This window comes from Fistularia commersonii, chromosome 20 (assembly GCF_037954325.1).
Source record: "Fistularia commersonii isolate RoL2024-O1a breed Wild chromosome 20, RoL_Fcom_v1.0, whole genome shotgun sequence".
In the NCBI taxonomy this organism is placed as follows: domain Eukaryota; kingdom Metazoa; phylum Chordata; class Actinopteri; order Syngnathiformes; family Fistulariidae; genus Fistularia; species Fistularia commersonii.
The window spans coordinates 9,494,667-9,513,433 of NC_141303.1; the positions used below are offsets into that span (position 1 = coordinate 9,494,667).

The 18,767-nt window shown below is 39.0% G+C and overlaps 2 protein-coding genes across 4 annotated transcripts in view; one reads left to right on the plus strand and one right to left on the minus strand.

Annotated features, from left to right (window-relative positions):
• The window catches only part of otofa (otoferlin a), a 74,320-nt gene that overhangs the window by 30,371 nt on the left and 25,182 nt on the right, over positions 1 to 18,767 (minus strand). For both annotated transcript variants that reach the window (XM_086167520.1, XM_086167518.1), the window contains exon 5: positions 16,424 to 16,620. In XM_086167520.1, the coding sequence (XP_086023646.1) occupies positions 16,424 to 16,620 (197 nt within the window). The remainder of the gene's footprint in view (positions 1 to 16,423; positions 16,621 to 18,767) is intronic.
• On the plus strand, positions 11,006 to 14,640 carry LOC147222852 (uncharacterized). 2 transcript variants are annotated; one of them, XM_086167108.1, is made up of 3 exons: positions 11,006 to 11,253; positions 11,786 to 11,876; positions 12,650 to 14,640. In XM_086167108.1, exons 2-3 carry the CDS (start codon positions 11,799 to 11,801, stop codon positions 14,186 to 14,188), a joined length of 1,617 nt encoding a protein of 538 aa, XP_086023234.1. In that variant the 5' UTR covers positions 11,006 to 11,253; positions 11,786 to 11,798; the 3' UTR covers positions 14,189 to 14,640. The 2 variants fall into 2 exon arrangements, with proteins under 2 accessions (XP_086023234.1, XP_086023233.1); XM_086167107.1 differs by having other exon boundaries at positions 11,006 to 11,876.

Sequence of the window (18,767 nt, forward strand, 5' to 3'; positions counted from 1 at the left end):
GTAGCATTCTGGGCAGTTGAAAACTTTTCATATTCACATTTGATATAGATTCCAGTGGCTTTCAGCTGTACTTTAACATTATTAATCACTTTTGATAAAAAAAAGTTAGGTGAAAATGAAAATGTATTAAAAATGGACAGTTTGATGGACAAGGAAGCCAAATGAAATACTCTATGGGGTTCAGCAATGTAATGATGAGTGTTTTTTTTCCTTTTTTCCATGGCCCTGTAGATCAAAAATAGTTGTGCATCAGTAATTGTAATTAAAAACGATTTGGGGACCTTTAAACTGCAAATTTAGATATATGACATCCATATGACATCCAAGTAAATTTCCCAAAAGAAGGATCCATAACAAGGCACTAAATAAAGTAAAACAAGTTGAAAAAACCTTATCATTTGATATATATATATATATATATACTTTTTTTCTGGATACATACCACCTGTCCCACTCAACTCAATTCAGAAGGGAAATCACAATTAATCCACTCAGGTTTCCTCCTTATTTCATTTGTCTTTTTGTATAGTCTTTGCCTGCACAGCACAGGCACCCCAGAAAAATCAACAAATGGAAACGATGAGGAGTGATACACTGAAAGAGGGAGGGACAGGTAGATAGAGATAAAGAAAGGAGGCGGGAGAGAGAAAATAATAAGGGAGCAGAACCCTTCATACTGCTAAAAAGGATGTTATGTCTGTCACCTGTCAAATTGCCTAGTGTGAGTTTTGCACTAAACACGAAAGCACTCGCATCATAACACAAAAGGATGTAATTCTTCCAAGAATCCGAAAATGTAATTATTGTGTGTTTTTTTTCATGTATGTTCTACTCGAATATCTTTTCAGTTGTATAGCACTTTGATAGAAAGTGTAATATAACCCTCTCAGGCTCAAATTAAGTTGTAGTTGCAGGAAAAATCTGATATTTGGCTGTCGCAAATCTGCAACATCTGCCTGGAGAGGGTAAATATACCATGAATTCATTATTACAAAAAACTATCTATAAGCCTATTTTGAACAGCGATTTATTTTGGCAGTAGACCACTTTATCTCTTGTGTTAGACTACAGTAAGATGGAAAATGAGGAGATGTGGGAGGTGAAATAAAAGATGTACATTGGTTTCTAGCTTTTGACCAATGCTACCCTTTTTTTATGGAAAAGTCAATCTCCCTCTGCAGCAGCAGCAGGCTTGATGGCATTCAGGGAAAATCTATTGAAATAGGCCTTCAAGTTGTCAGATATTTTCCTGAGCCGTCTCCCTTGCCTTCTCTATCTTTTGCTGGGTTGTGTTGAGAATAAGCCAAAGCAGGAAAAAAAAAGAAAATGCTTTCAGCGCTTTCAAACTTCAAAAGGAGATCAACCTTGAAAGTTCTTCAGTTTCTTTCATGCGCCTCCTCACTGATTTAATGATGAAATATAACCTTTAAAGGAGACAGCAACAAGACAAAAAAGGCTAAAAAGTGCAATTCCATGTAAACATTATATGCAACAAACATTTCATTAAATGCTTATACAAAGGAAAAATGTGAATATGAAATTTGGAAAGGAAGCAGTGAAGTTTATTCAGGTACAGATCTGTTGTCACAGATAAAGCTGTTTAAGACTATATGCAAAACTCAACCGTTGCATATTCGACATATATGACTACAGTTCGTGACAACATCAGAGAGGCAACTGTACCCTAAAGGAAGACCTAGAGGATGATTTTCTGTAGATCAATCGGATCTGAGATCATAAATAAGTAGCATCGTTGTATGTAATTTGAATTGTGGTCAATCTCAAACACAATTATATTAGAAATGATGAGGTTATTTGCTTTGGCTTTACAAAACAGGGTTATCAAATGATGGATAATTTTCCTTGCAGCTATGAGCACATCTTCGATGTGCATAACAAGCAGAGCAATGCCACCTGTCTTTGAAGCTGTTCTAAGTGGATGTTTGACATGAACTTGTTGTATAAGACCATCAAGTTCAAGTTAGCATTTGCTACCACCACTATTCATATGCTATTAATATCTTTATTATTGTTTGAAATACATGTATAGTTGTAGTCACTCAGATGTTTAGTGTTCATAAAGTCAGATGCCAGACTGAGATGGTTGGGTTGGTATGATGAGGGGGATAGTGAATAAATTGCTTAAACAATGCTGAGTTTGGAACTGCCAGGCAGGTGATTTATGGGTGGAGTGAAAGAGGACATTAAGTTAGTCGGTTTAAGAGAAGAGAATACAAAGAATAGGGTTATATGGATGGAGAACATTCGCTATTCTGTTCCCTGAAGGGACCAGCCAATAGAAGAAAAGGAAGACATTTACTCATAAGCCACCATAAAGGTTAGGATGTCAGGCAGAAGACTTTCATTGCATACTTAGTCACAATATTCCGTTGAATTTCTGTATTGTAAGTATACTACTACTACTACTACTATTACTACTAATAATAATGATAATAATGTAGCATGGGGTGGGAACTGGCCAGTAGAACCCCAGAATCCCACCCTAGAAATGGTGATGATGACTGTTGGGACCTTCTCTTGGTTCTACGTTAAAGAACTCCATGGTTGAATGATTGTAAAATATTGTGTTCAATGACATTAACCTGCACCGTTAGTAACCATAGCGTACCCTCAGGATAACTGTTAGCGCTGACAGAGACACCCCCTGGGTTTTCACAATTCGTTGTCTGTTTAATTAAAGCCACCTTCTAAAGAACAATTTATCCTTGACTCCAATTGTTACTTTGCTAAACCAAAATTCGCCACAATAATAAGAATGCAGCCTCAGGGGGGCACGGGCCAGTGTCTCCCTGAGCCAGTCCAATGCCCAGATAAATGCAGAGGGCTGAGTCAGGAAAGGCGTCCGGCGTAAAACTTTTGTCAAAACCACACATGCGAATCAAACCTAATAATTTTATACTGGTTTGATGGAGGCCCGGGTTAACAACGACTGCCATTGGTACTGATGACCTACAGGGCACCAATGGAAATTTGGCTACTGTAGGTCAAAGAAGGAGAGGAGGGAGGGGTGTTTGGAAGCAGAGAGAGAAGAGGAAAGGCAAGAGTCTGGGACTGATAGTAGAAACTTACTTTACTATCGGAACTATGTCGACCAACTAAAGGTTGGTTGACATGATTCAGACAAGTAAGGTGGATATACTTTGTGTCCAGGAGACCAGGTAGAAAGTTAGTGAGGCTAGAAGCTTAGGAGCAGGCTTTACGTTGTGCTATCATGGTACTGACAGGAGGAGAAATGGAGTAGCGGTTATCTTGAGGAAGGAGTTTGTTAGGAATGTTCTGGAGGTGAAAAGTGTGTCCGAAACTGGAAATTGAAGGTGTGATCCAAAATTTTGTTATTAGCTATGCTCCGCAGGTGGGATGTGAGTTTGAGGAGAAGGAGAAGTTCTGGAATGAGTTAGATGAAGTGATGCAGAATATCCTCAGAGATGAGAGAGAGGTACCAGTAATTGGTGCAGACATCAGTGGGCATGTTGGTGCAGGAAATAAAGGGGATGAAGAAGTGATAGGCATATTTGGTATACAAGATATGACAGTTGGTGGTAGACTTTGCAAAAGGATGGAAATGGCTGTGGTGAACACTTTTTTCTGGGAAAGACAGGAACATAGGGCAACTTATAAGAGCGGATGAAGGAGCATGCAGTTTTAGGTGAGAGTGTAGCCAGACAGGAGATGATGGTGGGTTGTAGGATGACTCTGGTGACAAGGAAGATTAAGCAAACAAAGGCAGAGCAGAGGACAAAGTGGTGGAAGCTGAAAAGGGAGTAGTGTTGTATGGTTTTCTGGGAGGAGTTGAGAAAGGCTCTGGATGGTCAGGAAGATCTTCCAGATAATAAGACAACTACAGCTAATGTTTTCAGGGAAACAGGTAGGAGAGTACTTGGTGTATCATCTGGAAGGAAAGTAGATAAGGAGACTCGGCGGTAGAATGAGGAAGTGCAGGAGTAGATACAGAGAAAGCAGTTAGGAAAGAAGAAGTGGGACACTGAGGCTACTAAAAGAAAAAAGACAGGAGTATAGGGAGATACAGTGTAAGGTACAAATAGAGGTAGCAAAGGCAAACAAAGGGCATACAATGACTTCTATGCTCGGTTGGACAGTAAGGAGGGAGAGAATGATCTATACAGGTTGGCGAAACAGAGAGATAAAGATGGAGAGGATGTACAACAGGTCCAGGTGATAAGGATAGGGAGGGAAATGTATTGACAGATGCAAGAAGAGTGATGGTAAGATGGAAAGAGTACTTTGAATAGCTGATGAATGAGGAAAATGAAAGAGAGGGAAGGATAAAAGGGGTGACTATTGTAGACCACAAAGTAGAAGAGATTAGTAAAAGTGAATTGAGAAAGTGTCAGAGAAGTATGTTAGACTGATGCAGGAAAGATATGCTAGCTGTGAGACAGTGGTGCGGTGTGCTGGAGGGGTAACAGAGAAGTTCAAGGAGGAGGTGGGACTCCATCAGGGATCAGCTCTGAGCCCCTTCATGTTTGCAGTGGTCTGACAGATGAGGTAAGACAGGAATCTCCATGGACCATGATGTTTTCGGATGACACTGTGATCTGTAGTGTGAGCGAGGAACAGGTTGAGGAAAATCTAGAGAATTTGAGGTATGTGCTGGAAAGGAGAGGAATGACGGTTGTGAATAAGAGGAACCTGGTTGGAACAGTGAGGCTACAGGGAGTGGAGATCAAGAAGTTGGTGGATTTTAGGCACTTGGGGTCAACAGCCAAGAGGAGTGGAGAGTGTGGAAAAGAGGTGAAGAGACGGGTTCAAACAGGTTTGAATGGATGGAGAAGTGTCAGAGGTACTCTGCGATAGAAGACTATCAGCCAGAATGAAAGGAAAAGTGTACAAGACAGTGCTGAGACCAGTGAAGTTGTATGGCCCAGAAACAGTTACAATGACAAAAAAACAGGAGATAGTGAATATATTGGTAGAAGGATGCTGGAATAGGAGCTGCCAAGCAGGAGGTCTCAAGGGAGACCAAAGAGAAGATTTATGGACATAGTGAGAGAGGATATGAAGATAGTTGGTGTGAGAGAGGAGGATACAGAGACTAGGGTTAGATGGAGAAAGTTGATTCGCTGTGGCGACTCCTAAAGGGAAAAGCTGAAAGGATAATAATAATACTTGCCATAGTAGTAGTCAAATGACAAATGTGGCTAATGTAAAGGAAGACACCATCTTCCAAAGCTTCATTTGTGGAAAAGACTTGGGGTATGCATGGCGGACTATGTTTTATCAAAAGTGTCATGTTTCTTTTGGCCCAGATATAAAGCAGATCAACGATGTGACACCAAGGAAAATTAATCACTAAGGCAAAAGCTTCTGTTTGAAATGGCAGTGACTCATCTCCTGCCAAACCACCTACTCCTCAAGTTTTTTCATTCTCTCTGCAGACTGCTCACAAATGTTGTACTATGACACCAGCAATCAAGCTGGTGTTTTATTTATCCCCAAGAACGATGATCAGTCAGTAATTAAAATGATTTTTTAGCACATAATCATGTTTGCCCATTATTTAACTCTCAATAGAATTAAATATTTAGGAACTTATACATTTTGAATGCCACCCTACTAAAAACAAAGGGTCATTTGAGATTCCCTAGCCTACATGGACTAAATAAAACATCTATTTAATGTTACAAAAAAGCTTGTGTGTTTATTTATAATTGAATGTGACGGCGGTGTTTTTATGTATTTGAGGAGTAAATGTAAATTCATCTTTATACTAAGTGTGTGAGGAGAAAAAGGAGGTGCAAATAATTAGAATTTTAGGAGAATGTGAGGCTAACAACACTCACGTTGATCTACAAACCTTTTAAAATTTAATATTCACTTGAAATAGCACTCTTGCATTTTTCATGTTGTTTTTGGATCAACTGGCTTGAAAAGAATCTGAAGAAAAAATTGTTTGCTCAGGCATTTTCAAAAACTTCAAATCATGATCTTTTTTTTTCTCACATCTCTGATTACATCTGATGGACTGTGAAGTGGATCACGTTAGATTTAGTCAAAGTGATAATAATTGATAATCAAAAACTCCTGAAAAACTCAAGATTCTTGACAAGCGTTGTCTTTGCTCATCATTGTCAGCCAAAAGGCAAGGGCACACTGGCACACTCAATCACATTCTTTTAAATCCAACAGTATTGCATCGGGGAAGAACTAGAAAGGCGGCATAGAAATAAAACATGGAGAAGTCCTCTGAAAGAAGCTACACATCAAAGTACAGTTGCCAACTCGGTGTTATTTATATCAGTCCAATTGCAGGTACTACTTAAAGTATAGTCATTATCAAAATACCTTTTCTTCCATTGTTTACTTACAAATGGCAACAGAAAGTGTTAGATAGGAATATAGGTTCACAGTCAATTACCTCTTAGGATAAAGAAATTGGATATTGTTTTATGGTTGCTGTTGTAATATAGACATTGCAGCAGGTGTTTATGTTAAGTTATGCAGTTAAGTTATGTAATGAGCACCATTTTTGACTTTGGTAAAACAAAGTTAGTTCCTTCATGATTGTGCTTGTATTTGGAACAAACACCCTTAAGTTTTTCCAGAGGTTACACTTTCAAAACTTTTTCAAGACTGTACATAATTCCATTCATGACAGTGTAAAAAAAAGGAATGTCCAAGATTTTCTAAAATTGAAAAACACATGATAGAGTGTGCAGCACGATGTTGCAGTGGTTAGCTTCAGCTGCACAGCATGAAGGTTGTTTCCGACCAAGGGACACTTCTGGGTGGAGTTTACATGTTCTCACCCGTGTCTGCGTGGGTTTCTTCCGAGTTCTCCGGATTCCTCCCACAGTCCCAAAACATGCAGGTTAATTGGAAGAGTTTTTTGGGGAAAATTGCCCAGAATGAATGAGTGAGTAAATGGTTGTTTGTCGATAAATGTGGCCCGATTGACTGGCGACCAGTCCAGGGTGTACCCTGCCTCTTGCACGATGACAGCTGTGATAGGCTCCAGCTTCCCCCGCAACCCTGAGTGCAGGATAAGTGGAAGAAGATGGATAATAGAGTGTGGTTAGAGTATGAGCATTTCAATCATGTGGTTTTATAAAATTGAATGAAGTCCACCTGGATTATCAATTTTACTGTTGGATCAAATTTCTAAATCCATAACAGCTTTTGATGATATAAGGCTTTATCTGTAATTTTGGTGTGTCTGCAATGTCTTGATCTTCCCATCTGAAATGGTTTCATTTGCTGTCAGTCTCGCTGTAGCTTTGTAGACTGACTGGTTGTCAATGCACACCCGTAGCTTTTTTTTTTTTTTAAATTAATTAGAAATCAGTTATAGCTGCACTTCAATAGTGATGCCATAAGTGCACCAAAACCCACAAGAGTGCCAGCGCAGACCAGGGGTTGAATCAAAGGAATCACAAACAGTGTAAGGCCTGATCTGACACATGCAAATTTTTTAGGTGTAAAGCAACATAACAGCACACAAATTGTCAGTTTGGTACATATCTTAGTTTCACACTTGCAATGCAGTTTAGTACAAAATACACAAGAAAATGAAGATACGAAATTATTCTATGCATTTTTTCTTTCTTTTCATGACATTAAACATGGGATTTCTAAGCAGACTCAGCTGTGATATTTTCAAACTAGGGGAAGCATCTTGTTGAAGAACAAAATAGCTTTATAAAACAAACATGAAAATAAGTAGTTTTTTTGTAAGTTATCTGTGTTTGAAATCAAGATGACTAAAGTATATTCCAATGTATTACTAGTGGAACAGTACATGCTGTTGTCCTGATATAATGAGCTGGGGTAAAAGCCCTCACAGCACCTGTGAGCTGCCATTTATGAAGACACTAATTTGCACTGATAGACGAATAAATGGAGCATAAGTAGGCATGAAATAACATTGATTTATTCTTGGTTTAACAATCTAGTCTTGTGGTAGATTTGAAGCCATATTAACATCCATCCATCCATTGTCCGCTGCTTATCCTGCACTCAGGGTCATGGGGTGCTGAAGCCTATCCTAGCTGACATTTGGCGGGAGGTGGAGTACACCCTGGGCTGGTCTATCTCAGGACCACATTTACCGACAGACATTCACTCATCACACTCATTCGGGCAATTTTCCCAATTTTTTCAATTAGCTTGCTGCATGTTTTCAGACTGTGGGAGGAAACCCAGGGAGAACCCTGAGGAAACCCACGCAGACACGGGGAGAACATGTAAACTCCACATAGAAAGGTCCCCTTGAGGCTGAAGTGCTAACCACTCACAAATCAAGTTGATCTCAGTAGTTAAATTAAGCAGGGAGAGCAATCCATCAACATGATGAAGAGTAATGGAGCTTTTTCTTATCAACAAGGGAAATGTATTGTAATCTCCTCTTAGTGCCTGGCATCTTAGTTAAAGTATAAATGTCTCCCTGTGTGCATCAGCCTACATGTCACCAATCACTGGTTTTCTGTAGTAGATACGTGCAGATCAAACGACATCTGAAGCTTTAAGTCCACTATCGTTGTGTCTGGCACATGTCTGCATGTTCTGCCCAATAATTCTGTTTCACCAGGAGTTAGAGCAATTATTTCCTTATCAGTAATGACAAAAAGATTTGTAATGTTAAGGGTGATATAAAATGCTTTGTGGGAATGGTCATAAATCACCCTCCAGAAACACAGACAGAGGTAGGGAGCTGCGGTTGGATGATTAATTTTGACTTCAATATAACCAATATGTCTTTAAATGTCACCAACTGCAGTCATAGCTTGTGATGACTGCAAAAAATAAACAAAAAATCCATGAAAAACAGCTACTGCTGTATGACCTTTAGCTGCAACTGATTTAAAAGAAAAAGACAGTAGATGCTTGATATTTGTGACCCATGCAGAGCCTTTTACTCATTCTTTGCTCTTTGCCATCTTCATGTATGAAAAGTCAGAAATGTATGTGGATAATTGTTGCTGAAGCCCAGCAGGTACACAGCTGGCCAGTCAGGTGAAAATGTCAAATGACCAGAATCTCATGTCAGGCTCTGTAACACGAAATTGATTGAATTGATAATGACTAATTCAAACATCATTGTAATAATCTGTGTGAAACATGAACATTTTTGTTAAATTGACATGATCAGATTATAAACCGATTTTAAATTTAGTAGTGAAGCCAATGTGTGTGTGTGTGTGTGTGTGTGTGTGTGTGTGTGTGTGTGTGTCCGAATCAAACCAGGGATCTTCTGTCTGTAACCCCTGTCAATCCAATATTATTATAAAACGATGATAACCCATGCATTATATCAAATTCTGAATTTCTGAAATTCTGAGGGTAACAATGTTACCCTCAACCTTAGTTGCCAAGGGAAGACATGGTTGACACAAGAATATGTTTGGCCAGTTAACTTCAAAGCAAGCTCAAAAAAGTATAGAATACATAGTTGTTGTTTTTTTTTGTTACTTACAGTAAGATATAAATCTTTCATTGGGGGAAAAGATTTTCTCTTATAAAATGGATTCTTGGTTTTAAAATATCTGTAAATCCCTGTATGAGAATATTTACATGATACATGTGAACATTGGTATTAATTATTACTAATATTACTCATAATAGTATTTGGAAAAATATAGAGGTTGTAAGATGGAGAAAATCAACACCACAATTGGGACTTGAGAAATGCTAACCCTGCAAAAGGGGAGGCATTCCTGCTAAAAGGCCAACAGACATAGAGAGAGAAGAGAGAATAAGGAAAAGTTAGGACTGAAATGACTGAAAGAAAGCAAAGAGCTAGAAGAAAATTCTGGAGAAATGCGCAGCAAGTATGAAGACATAGAAAGAAAGTCGTTAAAGCCTTTGAAACCCAACGGCAGAGTCCTGATGATGGCGAAAAACCACTTCAACATCCAAATTTTAAGGTGAGATAGTAAATTTTACATTAAAGGGGATATAACGTAGTGTTCCTTGACACTTATAATTAATGTGGAAGAGAACAGAAAAAAAGCATGTCTTTAATAATGTATTTAGAGTGTATCATTTCAAGAAGAGGTTTCAGGGACAGTAAGTGAAAAAGGCGACACAAAAATTATACAAAGAAAATACAATACATCTGTGTTTTCTTAATACATAATTATTTATAGCTTGTTATTCTGTTATCCCTGTCATCTGAGTCGCCATTATTTATGTTTCATATTATTTAACAGTGACATTTTTTCTCCATTGAACATATCCTCTTGCCACTGGTTTGAACAATATGGACACACGTCTGTGGAGGTTCTCAGCCATTTAGGTCACAGTGAACTCTTGTCAAAATCTTCTTGTTGTGGCAACTTGATTTGAATTTCCTTACTCCTCACTCCGAGAGCGTGTGTCAGTTCTGAAGAATTGAAGAAGCCTCTCGGAAAAGTTAGTATCCCAAAATAAAGGAAAGAATTCTTAAAATTGTCAAAGAGTATTAGAAGAGAATAATACATAAATCTCAAAATAACTGGAATATTTGTGAGAAACTCCTAAAGGGGTATTCTTTACTGGTTCATTGTTATTTTTAGGTAATATCTCATAATTAACGGGTTGCAAAGGTAGAGATTATGTAGAAATATGTTTCAAAATAAGACAATAAAAAACGTAGTACCCATCATCCAACCAACTAAGACCTATTAAAAATTCTGGAATATGATTAGAATTGTTTTTCTCAGCCAATAGTAAATAGTACCGGGTGACCTATGGATTTTTTATTTTGCTGTTATCTGTTTTTATTTATTTACACAACCCGCTTGCAATGTTGTTTACGTAACTGACATTATTACTTACATTATTTGGTCATTTACATTATTAGAGATATATATTCTTTTACAGCGAGTGTCTACATGCAGTAGGTCCGCAGATTGTCGGCCTGTCTATCTGCATTCGGCGGTAAACAGCCAATCATCGCTCGACACGTAACTGTAAATCCACGCGCTTCCCTCGGGGTTCACGCCCCGTTTCCTGTACACCCGACTTCCGCTATCGCACTCAAGCTTCCCGTCGCGGTTCTTCTCCCCTAGAAGTTACCCTCCTCCCTCGGATCGCTGCCGGCAACTGCAGGCGGCAGTGGAATAAAGCAGTCTCTCCCCCGTCTGATCTAGCGGACGCCGCCTGATCGGGACCGCCGGCCCGGGTCTGAGTGGAGCTGCTCCTCCAGGGAGCTGCAGCCTCTGCTCCGCCTCTGCAGCCCGTCACCGGCTTTGTTTACCGCTCCTTCTCTCTGCAGCCTTGCCCTGCTGACATCCGGTTTGCTCATTATTTTACCCCCGGACTTTTTTTTTTTTCCGCCGTGTTTTCGAGGTTTGATCATCATCATTAGCAGTTTTTTTATTTTTTTGTAGTTTCACTCTTTTTCCTGTTTTTTGTGAAACATGTGCCTCATCATCCCACACACGTGACAATGTTTATCTATTGCATTTATTTTGTTATTGTCAGCCGGTAGGACCGTCGTTCATGTTGATTTGTTTTCTTTCTAATTTTATTATTCTATGACTGATTAACTTTGCCACACCAGTCAAGCAACATATTCTTCGTGTTTTATGCATTCAAGCAAGAGAAGTACAGAGGGTGTCATGCAAACACCTTAGAAAACAATAACCCAAATAACCCAATCATTGATAAAAGGAGAAATTACAGTTGATGCATCTGTTCATAAGTTAAGTTAGAGCACCGCTATAGTCCCCCAAATATTAATTTTTAATCTGTAAGTCAAAACACTAATTTTGCAGTGGTACAAATTGTATTACATTTTTTAAAATGTCAATTTTTTGTTGCTCAGGAGTCCAGTCGGCATGGATGCCTGGCTGAGAGAGTTTTTGTTGGAGCGCAAACTGGATGAGAAAGTGATCCAGAAACTTCAAGATGAAAATGTAAGCTGCCGCAGTCTTCTCTGGTATTTGTTGGTTGTGGGTTAGTTAGTTGTATGTTGTTATGATCTGAGTCTTAAAAAAAATTAAATAAAATCTAATTATATAGATATTTGTGATACATGTGTTGAGCCTCAAGAGCAGCTTGACCTGTTTCAAGGCTCCATGCGCAGGCTCTCAGTCCTGCAAGCCAACTGAATGTTGAGGTAACAGTGAGAGTCTCTTGTTCTCATCCCGTCAACGAAGTAGAGATGTCAGGCTTTGGTTGCATCTCCGACGATATTTCCATGAGAAATTTAGAAAAGTGGTCAACTTTTCGAGATCTCATCCTAAACTCCTTCAGTGTGGTAGTGTGGTAGTTAGCACACTTGCCCCTCAGCAAGAAAGTTGGGGAAACATGTTCACCTACTGCTGAAATCAATTCTTCACAAGAGGAACTGTGTGAAAAATGCTCTCTTTTCTGTGTCTCTGATTGTAGCTGGCAAAGATTACTCAGCTGAAGAACCAGACCCTCTCCTTATCCTTTTCTTGTTGATAAGCCATCAGGCAAATCATTAATGACGATCCAGAGAATTCAATCGGCACAATAGGAGTCATCCATAACACAGCTTGCAATAGACTCCAGTAACTGAAGCACCATATATGGCTACAATTTTTAACTTGAACTCTGATTTGTATCTGTTCTCCTAATATTCTTTACTACTCTTCAATATCGTGCAGGTTATGAAAGTATATTCTGCATTGATTGATGCATCCCCTTGTTTTTTTATTTCCAGATTGATGAAACTGTCATACCATTAATGTCAGACAGCGAGCTGGCTAAGTACATCCCTAAGGTCGGCGATCGAGTCTCTACAGTTGCCTTCTGCAGACAAGCGGCGATATTACAAGCACAGTCCGGGAGGGAATCGCTCATCACAAAACTGCAGCGAAGGCTGTCTGGAGCTGAGGGCATGTCCTCTAAAAAGAGCTCGTCCTCCAAGTTGGCTGGAAATACAAATGCTAAACGTAAAAGAAGGAGGATCGAGGTTGGTTGGATGGACTTTGATGAGAAAGAGCAAAGGTACAAACAGGTAAAGTCTGTGAACGGCGGAGGGACCAAGCACTTGTCTATTGGTAAAGAAGAAACAGTGGCTGATATCCAAGTTATGGCGGAAAATATTTTCTTCCCCAACGGGCATTCAAAGAAGAACAAAGCTCTCTCGCACTATTCTACTCACATGGAAAGCTCACAGATACATGTTGACATGTTCAATACAGTAGAAGAGCTGTATGATCAGAGCAAAGTCAAAATTCTAAGACTTTATCTTTGCACAAAGAAAAAAGTAGGGCAGCTGTCTTCAGCAGGAGAGGATTACATTTCTGTGTTCCAGCCCACACTTATACATTTAAATGATGGTGAACAGAACGCGGCCTTCGAGGACCTATTGGTGGAAGAGAGAGACTCTGAGTCTCCGAACCACCCTGGAATCAATGATGGAGCTTCTACAAGTGAAGATCTGGACACATTACCACTGGACAGTCTGTCAACATTGGGGGAGGTTTCTGATGCAGCTATCAAAATCGAGACTGATGGGATGGAGATAAAAGTGGCTGAGTCGCTGTCTGCCTCAGCAGCAGGTGATGTTCCTGAAGCCCAGGGTAGTCTGATAACCCTCAGGGTGAGAAGAGGTAACTGCCTTGGCGACATGATCAAGGCATTTAAAAATCCAGAAGTTGTAAAACATGAAGTGAACATCAAAATGTTCTCACCGGACGAGGACCTTGAATTGGGGGAACGGCTAGATTCATTTCAGGACTGTTTGGCAACATTTTGGACGGACTTCTACAACAGATGCACTCTGGGGACTGAGGCAAAGGTTCCTTTCATTCGCCACGACTTTCAATGCGATGAGTGGCAGGCAGTCGCTCGCGTTCTTGTCGTGGGCTGGAAGCAAACCGGGTATTTTCCGGTGAAACTGGCAGTACCGTTCCTTGAAGAGGCATTATATGGCTCAACTGCATGTAATTTAAACAATTCCCTTTTGTTGTACTTAACACAAACGGAAAGGGACGTCCTTCTGAAGGCTCTGGAAAACTTTAATGCAGTGGACAAAGATGAACTATTAAATGTACTTGATGGCTGTGGATGCAAAGAAGTCCCCAGCAAAGACACGCTACTCGCTGTTTTAGCACAGATTGGACACAAAATAATGATTCAATCCCCAATGTATGTAATCCAATGTTGGCATCCTATTGTAGCATCAATAGCTCATCTCTTGCCACCTGATGGTCTGGGTCATTTCATTGCCCAAAGAAAAGGCCAAAAACTATAAACACCTTTTGAATTTGGTTGAAGAGATGAGCTTGTATCTGATAAGATACCTCGGGAGATTTATCTAATCGGTAAGGAATTGAAACCTGTCTTTGAATGGATAATATTTTTTCTCAGAAAATGTCATTTTGCTCATATTTTAAAATACTGAAGTGATATATTTTTTTGTTATGAAAAGAAAATACAATTTTCAGCTTGGTTAGTTGGAGGAATCAGATTTTTCATGTTCCGTTGTATACAAAGTTTCATTTTCTTGCAGTTTCTCATGCTTTGGATTAAAATTTCCATCATTCTGCATCTTAAGTTTTTTTTCAATTACCAGCCACTTAAATTTTAGCCATATTTTTTTAATGTTTATTTATTTTGAGAAAGTAACACTTTTGAAATTAGTTTCTTGTGTTTAAACTGTGACTAATAACTATCAAGTATTCATCCCTTAGTGAATGAATAATAAATTCAAATGCAAACATTGATTTAGTCTTTTACCCTTTCTTTATACATTCTGTGAGCACAGTAGGTTTGGTCATAACCTGCTTTAGGTTTTCATCAATTGGCTTGAAATGTCACCGGAAGCTCTAAAACTGCATTTGTCAAATGACAGAATATTTCCACATGTGCTACATTTGGACATCCCTGCACGTTTAGTGGCTGCCTCGCTTTTCTTCTTATTACGGATTTTAAAAAATCAACTCAGCAGTCTAGCAAATAGCTGATGATGTTTAATCAACCTGACCAAAAATCTCATCGCTGAGATTACATTCAGTCCATCTGCCTTTTCCAGTTCCAGTAAACAATCCAGGTTCATGGATATTGAGACCTTTTCAGGCATGCACAATGTTACACAATGTTACACAATGTACATCTTTCAGTTTACACGACACCCTCTGCAATCCAGCAGTTGTCATACAACACACATCCTCTGATTTTTAAGTAGAGCAGTAAAATAGCTCATCCTGTGCAGTAGATGTACTTAAGATCGTTAGATTAGATACATAAATTGGCATCTATATTTTTTAGATGTCACGTTCTGCCCTATCCATCATATTTCTCAGAAGAATCTGGCAGCTGATTGTAATCTTTTTGAAGCTACTGAATATTTTTAATTATGTTATGTCCGGGGGGGAAACATAACCCTTTTTGTTTTTACAAGTCGACTTGTAGTTAACTTGCAGGATAACTTGCACAATCTCATGTCAGATTACCTGATCAAGTCACAGATTCTTCCCCTGGCAACAATGTTTCCCCCAAGAATGAGACAAAGGCAGGGACCAAGTCTCACTGTATAAGTTGTGTGACATAGAAAGAACCCTCATCTTTTGGAGGCCCAAAGACTTCCCGCAAAAGTCCCTCCCTTCCACCGCCTCCTGTTTCCTCTTGGAATTGGGCCTGATCATCTCCTTCATTCCACATTTTTCTGTGCAAATGAGGATAAATAACTGGGCTGGAGTTTTTAAGACATGAGTAAAAAGTTTCATTCTGAAAACCACCCAGCCACAGAAAGGAAGCAGCGAACAACAGATAAAAGAAAAGATTGCATGAGACATGGCAGGGCTTTTAGGATTCCATTTTTCCCATCTAACCAACACCAGACTAATTTCCATTCTCCTCCTTTGTAAAACAAAAGGCGCTGTGTCAAAAATTTGAAAGACTCTAATTTGCCCTCCCCCCATAGTAACATTTTCCCCCCAGGAAGCATAGAGGATATAAAAAAACGATAAGGAGGATAATAGGGAGTAAATTTCAAGAGTGACTGAATGTTGAATATTATCCAGGTGATCAAATGAAATTTTATTTGCCCCTTCAAATTATTGCTCTACGCTCTCCTCTCTTACATAACTCAATGCAGTGTATGTTACATAATTCCTAAGAGCTGCACAAAAACGTATTATTTCCTAAGGTGACCTTTTAATTGACACCAGCAGATACATTAACACATTTACTGTACGCTGCAAAACAGCAATACTTTAGTATTAAGCATAAAAAAAAAAAAGATTACAAGAACTTATAAACAAGCTTATTCAAAGTTGTGGAAGACTGGGTTTTCTGGCACAACATTCATTTAGTAGGCCTTGCCATTTTCATTTGGCTTTCAGCATGGTTTTTGCTCTAGCTGGACAACAAGTAAGTCTCTTGTCATACAGTGCTCCTTTTTTAGGAGACAAGAAATAATTTTGCTGAGGAACTTCACAACTCAAGTCTTTGATAATGAAATTGATCATTTGTGCGTGTGACTTACTTTCTGAAGGTTGGTATTGATCCTTGTAAAGATCGACCTGGAGATGTGGACCCGTGACTTTGTCCCGACAGTAAGCTGTCCGTCTCGAATGCAAACATCCCATCCCGGTCATCAGGAACATCCAGATATTCCCTGTCATTCCACACTCCATCTGACCCATCCATTGGCTGGTATCTTATCACTATGGTAACATTTGTCTGGAAAAGTCAAAGAAAGGAGGTAAAACTTCACAATTGAACAGCAACATTTATATAATTTAATTTCATTAATAATGGAAAACAAATACAGAAACGTTCACCTTCAAAGCGGATGTTGAAAATATAAATATTCTCAATATTTAAATATATATTAACAATCATTAATGAATAGTATAAAGGTCCTGAAATAGCCTCTTAACCTCCAGGTTAATCAGAACACTCAGGTTTATTGTTTAATTCTGATTGAATTGAATTGAATTGAATTGAATTGAATTAAAAGGACATTGAGAAATGCTTTCACAAACTTTAATTACCAAAGGTCAATGACAAGCCTTTTTGTGTCGACAGCACTCCAAAGTCCTTTACTTTATTTATTGAAAGTAATTTGCCTGTCAATTGTTTGTTTTTATTTTCTTCATTTGTTGACTGGACAAGTAAGATAAATGTAATGTATGCTATTTTACCACCACCAAAGCTCAAATGAAAACAATAAATAGTAGGGTTGACTGAACCATTCACTTACTACAAGTTAACTATGCATTTTGCTACTTGAGCTAAAGTATAAACATTAAACTTGTCCGTATGTAATAAAGATACTGCATCTGACTAGCGATCGGGTCCAAGGTGTACCCTGCCTCTTGCCCATTGACAGCTGGGATACCTCCAACATCCCTGTGACCTACATGTAGGACATGATAGCTAAGATGTTTACACATTTCTGATTTCAATTTTCTACTCTCTGTAGCAATAACTCTGCCATCCAGTGTGTCTGAGGATTGCAGTTTTTTCAGTTCTTAACTCAGAATTGCAATTGCTCTCCTTGGTTGAAAGTTTTGCTTTTCCCCCTTGAATGGAAGCTTTGACTGATGGCAGGTTAATCTGCCAGTCAATGTTAAATCCTCATGTGCTATACTTCAGCTCAGGGATGACTTGTCTTGTCAGCATGCTGTCATTTACTTTTGAATTAAAAGCCTCTTTTAAGACTCACAGAGCAGCTTATGTTGCTACAAGCTTTTATTCTGGTAGGCTACTTGTGTTTTTGAATGTAAGGACTGCTTATATTTTTCTTGATTCATGAGCTCATACTGCACAACTCTCAAGTTACAGTGCAGTGAAATTCCAGATTGCCCTAAAGGCTTAATACTGGCAACTCATTTACTCTGTGTTTAATTGAATTCCCAAAACAAGTTTCAAAATAACTAACTTGGACAAGACAATAAATCATCGTTTCTCCGAAGGGTATTGCCAGTATAATTTAAACGGTCCATTTGTATCTAAACTAAAGGTCAGGCACACAGGTTTGTCAAATAGTGCAGTTTGAATTCGTTTTTTTCTGGGGGCTGGTGTCTTGACGAATACTACTCTCCTGATAATGACTTTATTTTTATTACATATGACCCAATTTATTCCAATTAACAAAGACAGATGACCAGAGAATATACTGTACCTACACATCTCTTGCTCTTTCTCTGCCTCTGTCTATTTTCCTTGCAGTCCCCTTCTTACAATCTCACACAGCAATTAGTAGTTCACAAGGAGTTGGATTTGTTACTATAGCAACAACACCAATAAGTGGTTGTAAGGTAAAATATTGCCCTTGGGTTATAATGAGTTTCATTTCACCCATTTTCCTGCTGCAGGGAAGAACAGCACTTGAACTGTCTAAATTGTGTGTGTGTGTGTGTGTGTGTGTGTGTGTGTGTGTGTGTGTGTTTGAATAAAAAACTGCTCAGGTGTTAACATGGTTTTTTATGTTCATTGATGAGGGGATGCGCTTCTGCGTGAGGCTCCACAGCAGAGCCTTTGTGCATGTGTGCCATCATCTTAAAACCATTACATCAGCAAGCCCAGTCCCTCTAACACTTCTCTGCACCCTGGGGGGCTTTAAGACCTCATATGTTTAATACCCCCCTGCCACATACACACATTCTATTCCCCTGTTATCGTTTCCACATTCAATCTTAAATTGTGTACCCTGTTAGAAAACCACTATCATCCTAATTCCCATCTGCTGTAGAGATCTGCTCTATGTTTTGCTGTCTGAAACAGAATTTCTAATCAATAAATTGGATTAATGTTGATAGCGAGCATTTCATGTGCTGATGTTGCTGAGACACAGATCATGTTCATTCTGCTGTCATTCAGCA